Source organism: Pleurodeles waltl, chromosome 6 (assembly GCF_031143425.1).
Source record: "Pleurodeles waltl isolate 20211129_DDA chromosome 6, aPleWal1.hap1.20221129, whole genome shotgun sequence".
In the NCBI taxonomy this organism is placed as follows: Eukaryota; Metazoa; Chordata; class Amphibia; order Caudata; family Salamandridae; genus Pleurodeles; species Pleurodeles waltl.
The window spans coordinates 453,961,481-453,976,604 of NC_090445.1; the positions used below are offsets into that span (position 1 = coordinate 453,961,481).

Here is a 15,124-nt window from a genome sequence, read left to right on the forward strand (position 1 = left end):
AAGGCGGGCGCTCCCACGCATTCTCAGCAGCACATAATCAATAAAGTGAATCAAAGCAGGATAAATGGTCCTGTCCAGTAAGGGCTGTTAGCTGGGCTTCACCTTCCGCCAGCCAAGCTCACGCTGCACAGATTGATAGCTTTGATTGATTGGCACCCCGAGGCCCTTTGATTGACCAGTGACTGCTGAGACCTAGCAGGAATGATGTAAGGCAACAGGGGTACTGAAGTTTCCTCATACTTCGAATTCTGTGTTTTATCTTTATCTCCTTCAAGCCTCTCAATGACTGAAAGACATTATTTACCATAAAAGGTAACGTATTCATCAGAAAATAAAAAAGAGAATCATTTTAGTTGCCAAACGTCCCTTATTCGTATTCTTAACGTTAAATGAACTACATACAATTTTTCAATATGATAAGACTGCCTCGACTTAATCTTTCATTAGATTTTAGAAAAATCTGAAGGGTCACTATGAAAATAGAGTTGAATAAAGTTCATCAGCTTATTTTTTTATGTCTAATAGCTAGACCAACATGAGGACCACGAAAGACCCAATTGGACCTTGAATTTGCAGGCTAATGACCTTCTTAGCTGCCCAGGGCTTTAAGTGAGATGTCTCGTAAAAGGGTGTGGCTTATGTAACTAAGGGTGTGACTTAAACACAAACTATATTTCTGTGATTTCCATATTGTGCCACTCGACCAGTATTTTGGTTTCTGTCTGAGCTTTCTGTTTTTGCATCTAGATATATAACACACCAACTGACATGAACCTAGAAGCAACCAGGATTTCTGGCTATTTCATTGGTTGCTAGGTGTTTAAGATGAATGAGTAACAACAATTTGGTTGTAAAGGAAATTGCATGAATGAATGATTTTGTAGAGAGCAACAATGCCTGAAGGCATATATAGGCGGCAAATGCAGACCTTAAAATAATCTGACCCATCCCTGAACCCCTGACAGGAACCAGAATAAAACAGCTTTCCAAAATAACATACAGATGAATCCCGGCTTCCTAACTTAGACACAAAACCGGGACGAAGAGAAAAGCCAGGTTTTTAAGGCTTTTCTAAAAGGCAGATGCAATTTAATCCTAGCTAGGTGACGGGCAGGAATGCCACAATTTGACAGCTGCCACAGAAATTGCCCTTCCACCATTTTCTTCCTGTAAACTAGAGAAATGACAGCTAGGTTCCGAGTTGCCAATCTGAGAGGTCTGTCCGGGGAGTACCATTGACACATGGCTTTTATCCCCCCCACCGCCGCGGCACCATACAATTCTTTATGTACATTACACATGGCTTTAAATATCACTCGATTCTGAATTGGAAGCCAGTGAAGTTTGTGCAGTCCGTTTGAAATTGAAATATATTTTGGGATATGTGATATCAGCCTTACTGCAGCATTTTGCACAAGCTGAAGTTTGGCTTGGATGATCTTGTTAGCTTCTAATAACAAAGTGTTACAGTAGTCTGTTCTGGATTAAATGAGTGCAAGGGCCACCTGTTTCCGAGCCGGAAGGGGGACACAAGGAAAAATCTTCTGTAGTGTTCTGATCATGCAGAAGCAGGTCGCCACTCTGTGAGTGACCTGTCGCTCAAAGGTTAGTTCACTGTCCATTAAGATTTCTAGTTTTTGTTTCTGAATTAGTAGTGGCAGGTAATGCCCATAATTTCTCAGGCCACCAATTGTGATTCCATATTGGTGAGTGACTTCCAAACATCAGCACCTCAGTTTTTTCACCATACATCTTTGAGCAGGGGCAGTTTTTGCTCATCCATGAGGCCACCGCCTTCATGCAATTCTTAAAATTGGCTGCTGGGGCTTCCAAGTCCTCTGAAATAGACCTAATGATCTGTGTGTTATCAGAGTATGTCCCTGCCTGAAGCCCTATTGACTAGATCAGACTGTTCAAAGGAGCGATGTATACATTAAAAACTGTTGGGCTCAAGGAGGACCGCTGCGCACCTCACAAGGCAAAATAAAGGGGTCAGATTTAAATTTCCATGTGGTTGCCAATTGGGATCTGTCATTCAAAAATGATGCCAACACTTTTAAGGCCACATCCCCTATCCTAAAGGCCTGTAAACGCCCTATCAAGTGGGAGAGATGGTGTCAAAGGCTGTGGACAGATCCAAAAGGATTAGAACTGCAGACTGGCCAACATTCACAAGCCGCCTAATCCTGTCAATTGCGGAAATCACAGTGATTTCTGTGCCATGTTGGCTTCTAAACTCAAACTGCAAACTATCCAGCGTTACCTTTTGCTCCACATGCATCATTAGATGCTGATTGAGATGCTTCTCCAGGATCTTAACTGGGATAGGAAGCAACGAGACTGGGTAACAGTTCTTCAGTTCACTGGGATCAAGACTGGATTTCTTGAGGAGCGGCCTGACTGCCGCCACTTTCCAATGTCACGGAAGCTGTTTCAATCCTGAAATTGTAACACTTTGAATTAAACATTTTTAAGGCCTGTGGAACTGGTAGTGATCCTCAGTGTGTCTCAATCCCTCCCATTATTTCCACTCAGTTATACATGTATGATTTTTTTTTAATCTCCATATCTTGGTCATCTGCATATCTCACATTTCATCTCTTTCCTCCTCAGCGCCCTCTTTTCACTCTCATCTGAATGCACTTCTTCACATTTCCTTCACTTCCCCACCCCCAATCACACAACACACCAATTCATCTGAAAGCTCTTCACTTACCCTTACTTTCGCCTTGTCCATATTTTGAGACCTGTGTACCTCCTTCATGCAAATTTGCACACAATCGCAATTGCTACTGGAGTATGTAATCTTTGTTTTTTGTGCTCCCCAGAGAATCAAGGGATTGGATGAACATGTTTTCACTACACATTTTTGATCCACTGATAGGCACTGTAAGAAGCTCGACTCCAGAGCTGTCAATTGTTGCCCATTATAAACATGTGGACCCAGATTTATACAGTTGTCACACATCGCAGGGCAGCAACCAGAGTTGCTGTGCTGCACTGCACGAGATGGAGAGATCACTAAAGCTCCATACCTGCTAAGGTATCGCTAACTATCCTGCTCTACCCCTAGTGTAGGCGCACAATCCGATTGCCTAATGCCATTCACACATCTTAGCACAGCAGTGCAAGGTATCTGGGCAAAATGTAGAACAGGTTTGGTACTGGAATACTAAGCTTAGACTGCTATGCACTGTAGCGTACATGAAAGATCAGTAGAAATAAAAGCAGTTCTTTTTATTATGCCTGCTTCAAAGTAGCATACTTTCTGGTGTAAAACTCAGCCTACTATTGTTAGTAGATAGGGTCAATGCTTAAAATGAAAATATAGAAGTGGAGGTACTCCTTTCACCCAGAGTTTTATGTTGCTACTGAAAAGTGCCCGTACTCTTCCATTAAAAGCATTAGAGCAGTTCTGAGACGTGCTGGCACTATCCCATCCAAATTCAAAAAAGTGACATGTACTTTGCGCTCGAAAGTACCTGTCCATTTTAAGAGCTGGATAGGATTTTGTCAAAAACCATGGGTTGTTTTTGTGTCCAAAACCACGGGTGTTTCAGAGATGTTGAATTCCTATCGCCCCACGCCAAGGACATATTGTTGGGGATCAAGGGCAACAAGTTTTCATGTTTATTTTGTTCTTGGGACCCTTTAGCTGCCAGTTTACAGAGAAGGGAACTGTCTGCAGTTGAGGTAATATGTTTGGCCATATGTTAATACTTTTTGAACTTGTATTTATGGTTAATTAATTAAAAGCCTTCATTATTAGGGTGAGCGCTGTAAATAAACGTTTTTAAGGCCACACTGCACTGCTAACAGTGGTTCCAGTAAAAAAAAAAAAAAACACCTGTTTTAAAAGTTTAACAATATGAGGCTAAGTATTTTGCTCCCAGTATGCTCTCTGATTAGATGCAAATGTTTGCAGAAGCTTGTAAGCAAGAGTGATGACTCTTTGCTTTTAAAATAAAATGTCCTGAAAAAATGAAAGTAGGAAAAAAAACTCTTTGTTGTTATGAAATTTTAGGTGCTATTTCTTTGAAGAGTAATTTAGTAAAATGTGTTGATGCGTGATTTCCCCAAAATATTCCTAATGGAAAATCAGTGTAACCATTTTCAACAAGATTATGGGAAGAATGAAAATAAACAAGTACTGGCAAAGCCAACTGAATCAGAGATTATCAGAGCTCTTACATAATGAGATTGCTGCCAGAATTTGTTGCCGCACTACATGGCACAAAAGGGACAAGTACATTTTTGTTTGCAGGACAAGTAGATTTAAAAACAAGCCGTCCCATGGAGAAGTAGATATTTTATTCCACACCCCTGTGATTGCCTGGGAATGCCCATGTACCACCCATGAAACACCCTTTTGATGCAGAATAACACAGGCAGCTCTTTTCACTCCTTTGCATTTCTCTAATGCAACTTTCCAAAGCACAGTAAAGTAAAAAATAAAAAATACTTATGTTTGTCTCACTTTTGTAATGCAAATCCAGCACAAAATATTTGTAAATCTGGGCCCTGGAGGTGACTCAGTTTAAAATATGCATTATACATGAGTTGTAAGCTGCACGAAAAAAATACAGCAACGCAACATACTGGAAATGGCTAAAACTCTAAGGAAATTCAACACTAAATAAAATGTGATACATAATAGGAGCTAAATCGCTGACATATATTATCTTAGCATTTTTACATTCATTGTTAAGAAATCAATCAGTATTTTTGCGAGTAAAGTTAAGGATATAACTATAGGGCCGAAAGGAACGTGTTTCATTTTGTACTTTTTTAGGTGTTGGCTAAACAGTGCTTGTGCTCTTTGAGACATGTTGTATATACTTTGTGGCCCTCAGCCCACCCATAGGCTTCTCATTTGCTGGCTCCATCATCACTCTTCTATTCTTTTCCATTCTATTCTATTCTATTCCATTTGTTCATGGCATGCATTTGTCATGTCTCGTCCTGTGTTTAACCCTCCCCGAGAGCAGGGACCAAGTACTATATCAAGCCACTTGTCATCATTTTAGCATCTATTTTAGGAAATACTTTTTTCTTTGTTGTAAAGCAATTCACACGTTCAATCCTGTTTTCACTCTCTCTGAGCTCAGCTCCGTTTCTGTACACAAGCCTGTTAGTCTTTTTCTTGTCTCATCAATTTGCTGTGCATTCAAAGACTGAGATCAAATTTCAGACACTGTTTTCTGAGGGACCCTGTTCCATCCCTCAACCCCCTCCTGCTTCGATGCTTGGGCTATCCCCGCATCCCCTCCCTCATCGCTGCTTGCCTCCTCCATAGTCTGCCGTTCTTTGCATGAGGGTGGCAGTGGGTCTGTGATTGGGTGTGTGAGTGTCTGAGTGAGTGTACGAGTGTGAGAAATTGAAAGAGAGAAAGAAAATGACAGGGAAATGGATAGTTTTTTTTAGGCTTTAATATCTCATATACTTAGAATGAAATATTTGTGTTTGATTCCAAATACATTTTCTATTTATTTTAGATAAACTAAAAAAAAAAAAAAAAAAAAGTAAAATTAGTCCAGCTGGACTCGAACCCCCAAAGCTCAGTGTAAAGGTTTTTTTTTTGGTGCCCTTTTTGGGCTTTCTGGGCCTGCGGTCCCTAAATATATATATATATATATATATATATATATCGTTTTCCCCGCTTTGTCAGGTAGCCCGTAAGGGCTTAAATATTAAAAAAATAATAATAATTAAAAGCCCTTCCGGGCTACCTGACAAAGAGGGGATTCCATCGCAGTGCCATTGCTTCAGGAACCACGGAGCTGCTTTGACCTGAAGCATTCCATCTATGTCCCCTTCTGCTTTACAGGTCCTGTTGTCAAAACCCGAAGTGTTAGCTTAGGCTTGGCTGCAGCTACAGAGCCGCAGCCAAGCCACAGCAGACAGCTCTGGGCACCCCGGGACAGAGCAGGAGCCAGCCCAGTGGGGTGGCGGTCCTCAGGGCCATCACAGGCTGCGTGGCCCCGCTTCTAGAATACAGTGTCGCCCCAGGGGGTGGTGGTCTCTAGGACGGGGTCTTGGGGTCACCCCCCACTCCTAGAATACAGTGTAGCCGTGGGTGGTGGTCCCCAAGGCCTGGTGGTTCTTCATTTTGTTTTTTTACATTTTACGGCGAGTCTGCAGATCCACCACGACTCTGCTCCTAAAATTAAAAAAAAAAATGCTTTTTAGCCTGGGGGTGAGGGATCCCTTTGGGACCTTACCACCAGAGCTAAGGGGTCAGAGTTTTCATACCGTGGCCCCTTTTCTTTTTTAAAAACTTTTTGGGGGACTCGGTTTTAGCTGAGTCCCAAGATGGCTGACAACACTTCAATGGCTTCTGTTGTTGAAGTATTATCAGCCAATCAGATCTCTGCACGAGATCGGGAGTGGTTGTGAATCCTTCCCGTCCCTAGATATAAACATTTGTTTTCCCCTTACTTTTTCAAAAACTACTGAACGGAATTACACCAAAAAAAAAAAAAAGTTGCTTTCTGGACCAGGACCTACCTCCCTACCAAATTTGGTGTAATTCCATCCAGTAGTTTTTGCGCTAATGCTAATGCTTTTCAAAATCCCTATAGAAAAATGAATGGGAAAAACGTGTTTTGGGACCCCCTCCCCCACCTCAATACCGATCACCTGAAAACTTGTCAGGCAGCAGCTAACGGGACAGGCACATTTCTTTGGAAAGTTTCGTCAAGTGGCATCAAAGAGATAGGCAAGTTAAAAAATGCTTTTGATATAGAAAGTAGGTCCTAACTATACCTACCTAGTCGCGACATATACACACATACATTTATTTATATTCATATATATACATATATATATCTGTGCTAATAACATATATACTTTCTATTCAGTTTGACCTGTTTGATGTGTAACAAATATGATCTGAAACTTTACCCAAAAAACCCCAAAAATAGGTAGTTGTCTAACTCCAGATACATCATTACAACTAAGGTAAGAATTAAAAGAACGGCAAGCTCCAGTGTTCACTTTGTTCCAGAAAACACTACAGTCACGAGGAACATATCTCTGGGCAAGGAAACCAGGGCTAGAATTGCTATGCCTAATACATGTTTGATTTGACCTGGTGATCAGCACAGCATGTACGACCTTTAAAAAGGATACCCCACCCCCAGCGATCATTGCCCTGCCCTCCTTCTCCCTGCCCACTTCAAGCTGAATTCTACTTGTATTTAACCCAAAAGCTCTGTCTCTTGAGAAGACTCTAAGCAATTCTATAATTAAAAAAAGTACAGAAAACGTTTGTAATCAGCATTGCTCTCATCTTGTTTCAGAATGGATCAACAGATGTGCAAGAAAGACCCAAAGAGCCGTCTCTGCAGGAGATCAAACAGAGGATTGAGACCTTCAACTCCAAAGTCACAAACTGCCTGATTATGAAACTGGTACGTTGAGGTATGGGGAGTACGAAGTTTGAGGAAGGTTAGAGATATAAAGGAAATCCTGGTTTTATTGATGTTTTTTGGAATTTCATGGAAGCTAGGGAATATAATGCACGTAACGGATGTCCTGTTCTTCCTCACATTCATCCTTCCCCATTCACTCATAGTTTCTCTCACTTCAAAACTCAGAATAACTTTACTTCTAATCGTACATTTTCAGGCCTGTCTTTCAGATCGTTTCTTCGAAGAATCAAGCTTATCTCTCTCAATTGGTGCAGTACTAGTATTTGAAACCTATTTAGAGAAGGCTTTGACCTCTTCTTTCTTCTTTTGATATCACTCCCACTGTTGAAACACTCGTCGTTTTTAGGTCTGGGTACAAACAGTGCCAGCTGCCTGAAATACCTCATGTCATCAATTTTTCCCCAAATAACATTATATATATATATATATATATATATATATATATATATATATATTTATATATATATATATCTCTGAAAGACACAGTGGCGAGCACCACTATGTAGTTATAGTTAGGTAAGAGCTTCCATAGGAAGAACGTTTTTTGTTTTGTTAATAACTTTGATGTAATTTGACAAATCGTTTTTTACTGGTATTTAAGTGCGTAAGAAATGTAATGTATCTGTAGACATTAACGTTATCTGCAATTTATTATACCTTGAATACCGGTCAAAAAATAATTTGGTCATTAATTACCTTAATAATGTTTGCCTGTTGAATACCTCAGATGATATAAAATTTTAAGTCAAAACCTTCACATCTAAGTTCTAATTTTAAAAGGAAGAAAGATAAAGACAAACATTTGAATGTTGGAGCTCCAGGCTTATACCAGCCATTGTACGCCTGGAGCTATTCCATTGTCCTCAATAGAGCTCTGAACATTCCAATCTTCTAATCAATGATAAGGCACCACTTCGCACTTTGTACCTACACATATTTCTGAAATGAGCAGGAAGGCTTACACCATTGCAACAATGTTTGCAAATCTGCTGGAATTTAATCTGACTGTAGGAGAGTCACTTAAACATTAATATTCTTTAACAATGCATAGGGTCACAAAATGTTCACTACATTTCTAGTAACAACCATCTGCACCTTATAAAACTCTAGTTTATATATTAATTGTCACTAGCACAACATGACAGTCCTTTAGCATCAGTATGTACACATAAATCCACTGGTGAATAATGTATTCTAAGGAGAAACTTCAGTTTTTCTGGCATATTTTTAGCAAGAGGCCTTTGTTATGATTTAACCCACAATCTATCTGAAAAGTACCTCTTCAACTCACACTAGTTCTGCTTAGTTGTTACTTTGTTTAAATGAAGCACTGTTTACACTTAAAACTTCTCTGGTAGCTAAAGTGCGCACCAAATAACTTTTATTATAACGAATCACACTTGTCTTTAAGACTACACTGTTTCACTTTCGAACATGCACATATTTACATACAGTCAATCTACACTCTGTGATTGTGGGCTCAATAGGACCTACAGATATCTAATGGTTTATGGTCATTTGAGGAGCAGTATCTTGGATGATGTCATCAGTTATGTCATCGAATATGTTATTTGAGATGTCATCAATGATGTTGTGTAACATGTCATGAGTAAAGTAGTATGTGAGGTAATAAGCAGTGGATGCAGGTTGCAAGTTATAGTTAGCTTTGCAAACTGCACCAGGTGATTTTCAGTGGGTTTTTTTTAAACAGTGGTTCTTTTTTTATTATTTCAACAGTTAACTATAACGTTGCTTTAACCTTTTTTCAGTGAATATATATATCTACTGCAATTGTTTTCTGTGTCTTTTTGCCACTGCTTAGTTAAGCTGTCCATCAAAACCATTGGGTTTAGTGGATGAGTACCTTATCCCATCTCCATTACCATTAGGTTTTGTTGATGGGGCTCAAATAGCACTTTTATTAGATTAGAACCAGTGTGTGTTCTTTGATGTATTCACTTTACAGACATAATTGCATTTTCATTGTTGTTTTCCTGGTTTGTGGATTATTTTTTTTTAGGATATGTTTGCTGGGTGGATGCCTGTTATCAAGAGATAGTGCTATTTATTCACTAGCTGCTGTTGAAGTTTCCTTTGTTTTCAGTTTTTGTCATAGTGTCGTGTTGGATTTTCAGCTTTTTATTTATTCACAAAAGACGTACATGCATGTAGGGTTTCTTAAAGATGCATCAGAATTACTGACTGTTAGAAGTAACAAAATGTTTTGGTACATGTTTTTTAGACTCAACATTTACAATGCAAATTTCATCTTCTGACCCTTTTTCATTAGACTGTACTGTGATGGTACAGCTCACACTGGGAAGCACATACTGATCAGCTCAGGAACACTATCCCCAGGTTCCATATTATTGTAGCACACAATATTGATTCATTATGGAATTTTCTCTCCAGGACAACTGGACACCACACACATACTTTGCCAATCTATTACAAAAGTCTTCCTCTGACAAAAAGCCTGACATTGGCTTCCCTAATGCTATTTACCTTTGAGTATAAAAATGTTATTCTTTGATCCTCTTTCAGGCGACATTGCCCCCAGTTTAAAACACCTCGTATTCTGCAGCTCCACTGATAGTGGGACTATAGACATTAAAGAACTTTTTCTTTGTACATATTAATTCGCACCAGCTCTCAATGTGCTGCAGAATTCTATTTCAACTCTGCTTCATCACCTTCAGGCCACCTTCCCTGCTGAGCGAGAAGCCAGTGGCGACTCCTCCAGCTGAAAGTGGGAAGAACTACCCAGCCTCCTGTGAGTTCTCACCACTAAGGTGGAAGAACCTAGAGAGACCATCAGCATTTGCGTGGTCTGACCCAGTTTGATGTTCCACCGTAAAGTCTATTCTCTGTAGAGAGATGGACCACCTCAACAATTTTGGATTTTCACTCCTCATTTGCATTAACCACGTGAGAGGCCTGTGGTCTGTTTGAATCCGGAAGTGAGTCCCACGCAGGTATGGTCTCAACTTCTTCATTGCCCAGACCACAGCAAAAGCTACCCTTTTAATAGCACCCTCCTCTGTTCCTTGGGAAATAACTTCCTAGAGATGAAGGAAACCAGATCTAGGCCACCATCAGTGAGCTGTGAAAGTACTGCTCTTATGCCATACTCTGAGGCATCAGTTTGAACAATGAATTGCCTGAGAAAGACTGGGGTCTTGAGCACAGGGGCAAGGCACGTGGCCTGTTTTAGGGAGTCAAATGCTTTCTGGCATGACTCAGTCCAAAACACATTTCTGGGCTGCTTCTTAGAAGTCCGCTCAGTCAAAGGGGCAAAAATGGTGCCATACCTCTTGACAAACCTTCTGTAATATCCTGTGAAGACTTTTAAGGGTCTCACCTCAGTTTGTGTTTTGGGGGGCCCTCAAGCAATGGTATTCTCTATCTTGGCCTGGATTAACTGCACCTTACCCCCACCCACCAGGTGAACCAAGTAAATCACAGACCCCTGTCTGGCACTTACTGGACTTGATAGCCACGCCTGCATTCCGCAGAGTCCGAAGCACTTCCTGCAGGTAAAACAGGTGTTCCTTTCAACTGCTACTTAAGACAGCTATGTTATCCAAGTAAGCAACACTGAAGGCCTCCATAACAGCTAAGACTTCGGTTCACCAACTGCTGGAAGGTGGCAGGAGAATCCACTGACTCGTCCTTCTCTTTGGAGGCTTGGAGGTCAGATAGAGGTTCATTCTCCTCTTACTTCCCACCATCTGTAATCAACAACATGGTGATCTCAGGCCTCTCGTATTGGGGTTTGAGGTGGTTGATATGGAGGACCCTAAGGTAGGTGGTGTTTGGGGGTCTCGAGGTCCACCAGATAGGTGACTTCCCTCTTCCTCTCAACCACATCATAAGGCCCAGTCAAACGGTTCTGGACAGCCCTGCACTTCACTGGCTCCATCACCTACACGTTTTGTCCAGGCTGGAATTCTACAATGGTAGTCCTTTGGTTGTACCACTGCTTCATTACCTCCTGACATGTCTTCAATGTTTCAGATGCTTGCATCCAAAACTTGGCCATCTTGCCCCGGAAGGCTAGCATGTCGCTCACCACATCCTGGGGAGGTTTCCAGGGAGCTTGCTCCTTCTCCTTCCTAACCAGCCTGAGAGGTTCCCTTACAGGGTGCCCATACAGCGCTTCAAAGGGGCTACAACCACCCCATTCTGAGGCACCTCTCTGTAGTCAAAGAGCAGGCATGGCCAGAGGATGTCCCACTTACGCCTCATGGGCCCTTGATCATGCCCTTGATGGTCTTGCTGAATCTCCCAACAAGCCCATTGGTTTGTGGGTGGTAGGGTATGGAAAACTCCACACTCCTTCCACATTGACTGCATATAAGCAGACACAAAGTTGTTGCCTCTGTGAGACATAGTTTCTTTAGGGAAACCCACTATGGTAAAAATCCCATTAGGGCCTTAGCCACTACAGGTGCATTTGTAGTTCTCTGGGGAATGGCTTGTGGGTACCTTGTGGGCATGGTCCCACAGAACCAGGATAAACTTGTTGCTAGAGGCTGCTGGGGGGCAGTGGGCCCAACAATGTTGATGCCAACCCTTTCAAAGGGGGTGCCAATAATCAGTAAGGGATTCAGCGGAGCTTTCTGCTTCTGCCCTGTCTTCCCACTTGCCTTGCAAGTCAAGCAGGTCCTACTGAAAGCATCTGAGGAAACCTTCATCTGGGGCCAGTAAAAGTGGGGAACAAACCTGGCAAAGGTCTTGTCCTGGCCCAGATGTCTTGCCATTGTGATCCAGCCACAGAAGGTAGGCCCTGTAGCACTGGGGGACCACCAAGGCCCTTGTTGCCCCATGCACATGTGCCTCAGTGAATAGGAGGCCTTCCTCCCAATAAATGTGATGACTTCATGAGACAACACAAGCTGTCAGGGCTTCAGCCTGTTGCCTCATGCCCTCCAAGGTTGGGCACTCTTTCTGTGCTTGACAGAACTCTTCCCTGGTGTGTCCTTCTTCATCTTGCCATCCAGCAAGTTCAGGCAAGTCACCAAGGGAGACAATGCCCTCCTTAGTGGGTTCAGAGGTGACCTCCTCTGGTGCCCCATCCACCTCATCTGGGAGACATTTGGAGTATGTTTCCTACACTCCTTGTGCTTCCCTTTCTAGGCTGTCTGTGCCATTTTTCCAGGCTGCAGACTGTTTTGACTCCATTCTAGTATAGCCATCGACCTGGTGGTTGCACACATCCAACCCCAACATCTCCAGGTGTAACTTAATCTCCACTTCCTTCCAGGTAGTCTGCTCAAGGTCATTACCTAATAAACAGTCCACATGTATAGCAGGACCCACAGCATCTTTCAGAAAACCTGAGACCTCTCCCTACTTAAATGGAACAAGACAACTGGATAGATACCCTCACAGTTGTCATCTACTTCAACCTTGTGGAATGTATTGGGTAAAATCTGCTCAGGTGCCACTGGCTGACTCCACGCCATAGTCATACTGGCTCCTGTGTCCCTCAGAGGACTCAAAATAATGCCCATTAATGGTGACCCACTGCCTATACTATACAGTATTGAAAAGCATATGGGCTTTAGGCACCGTCTCTACATCATCCAGGAACACTAGGATAACCTAATTGGCTCCCACCCTCCCCCACTGACTGGGACAAGCTCCTCCCCAAGCGTCACACTCGCCACCCCCTGGTGTCTTTCCTGCAGCGGGAGGCTGTGCCTTCTTAGGACACTTGGCACCTGTTTTGACTCTTGTCAGGAAAGCTCTTTTTCTGGTGGCCAAATTGGGCATGGGAGCCTTTCACTTGAGACCTGGTTTGGGGGCTTGCCAGATCTCCTTTTTGCCTTCTCCCCCTTCTTCTGGTGGGAACCATAATCCTACAAATGCCTTCTTGGGTATTCTGGTGCTGACCCAGAGGTCCACTTTCTCAACAAGCTTCTTGGGGACAGTCAGGTGCTGGAGCAGCTCTGTAAAACAGATCTCAAGCATGTGCTCAATCAGAATTAGGTTGTACAGCCCTGCAAAGTCTTCTATATTTCCGCCACTCACCGGGCCCTTCAGTGTCTTGCTGGAATAATCTAGGAAGTCCACCCAGATCTGTGTGGGAAGTTTGTGCCTGCACCTAATTTCTGCCTGTATGTCTCAGGGGTTAACCCAAATTTATTGATACCTATTGCCTTAATGGGAATATACTGTGCCTGGTCCTCCACCTCTTTTGTAACTAGTGTGTCCTCCCCATTGTGGGCATGTACTTCCACAAGCTACCCCCTCCCTCACAGGTACTCCTCAGGAACCTTGTGCACCTTTAGAGCTACCCACTTATCAATGTCATCCCCCACTCCCCACAGAGCTGGGTACCAACCCTTTGGGTATGCGGACCCTTCCTTCTTCAATAGATACTACAGGTATGCTGCCACTATTGCTGCTGGATTACACTTGCATAGCTTTGATGTCACGCTGTCTGAGCCTCAGCTCATGGGCCACTTGTTTTTCCTCCATGGCCAGCCTCTTCTCCTTCAGAACTTAATCCATCTTCAATTTAGCAAGCTCCAACTTAAACTTTCTCTTCTCCCTTCTTTGGGTACAGGCTTCTGGATGACACTCTGCTCCCTGTCGAGGGTAGTATCTCAAATCCTGGAAGGATGTTGCCCCCTCCTCCAAAGGTAGCAGTCCAAGACCTTTCTGCGAGTCTTAGTCTTTATTCCGCTTCTCCTCCTCATTGTCTGTGGAGGCCTGATAGGCCTCTGCCCTTAAAGACCTTGGGATCTCTGCCTTCTTAATGCTCCTCTTGGCAGGTAGTCCCTCCTCTAAACAAAACTCCTTGAGCTGGGCCACTGGGAGCTCTCCAGGTTGGCTAGCTCACACTCCATCTTTAGAGGTGAAATCACAGCTCCAACAGACAGGCTGATGGAGGGTGATTTGGGAAAAATCTAAAATGCCAATCATGGAGTGTTGACTCGAATTGGTCTTAGATGTGGAATGGTAGTGTACAATAAGTTACAGGGGTATTCCACTGCTGCAACCAATGTTAGAAACTAGGTTTCTGGTTGGCAGAGGTATGCACCTTGCCCAAGCAGGAGTCGCAATCATAGTCAGGGTACATCACAACACACCCTAAATTAATAGGTGCTCAACCCCTGGTAGCTTTGCACAGACCAGTCAGGCTTAACTTAGAAGAAAATGTGTTAAGTATCTATACAGCACTTCAGACAGTAAAAACATCGCACAAAAAGATACCACATGTGGTTAGAAAAATATAGAACTTAATTTAATAAATAAAACAAGACCAAAATGACAAAAGTCCCTTGAGTAGAACTTGAGTTATGAAGTTTTAAAGAATAAAAGTGAAGTAGCGTTTATAAACAATGTGCACTTCTTTGGGATATCTGGTCGTACTGTCAAGAGTTGAGGCCGACCACAATGGAGCATGGGCCGATTACAGAGACCCAGTGAGGCCTGCTGAACAAAAATAATTTAATCCTGGTTGCGTTGGTAAAGCTGGGTAAAGAGGAGGCACTGCACCGGTGTCTATCCCCACAGCAGAGGAGATGTTGATTTTCTGCACGCAGCAGAGACAATGCGCTCTTCTGATCCATGTAATGGGGCGATGTGCCCAATCTGTTCCTCGCAACAATGCCAATGCATTGGTTCTGGCTGGAGCAGCACTTTATACCCACTCCCAAAGGTCCAGGACTGAATTGCCA

General features: G+C 42.7%; 1 protein-coding gene across 4 annotated transcripts in view; it reads left to right on the forward strand.

The window, feature by feature from the left end:
* The window catches only part of RASSF5 (Ras association domain family member 5), a 268,852-nt gene that overhangs the window by 217,491 nt on the left and 36,237 nt on the right, over positions 1-15,124 (forward strand). For all 4 annotated transcript variants that reach the window (XM_069238582.1, XM_069238586.1, XM_069238584.1 and 1 more), the window contains one exon: positions 7,302-7,412. In XM_069238582.1, the coding sequence (XP_069094683.1) occupies positions 7,302-7,412 (111 nt within the window). The remainder of the gene's footprint in view (positions 1-7,301; positions 7,413-15,124) is intronic.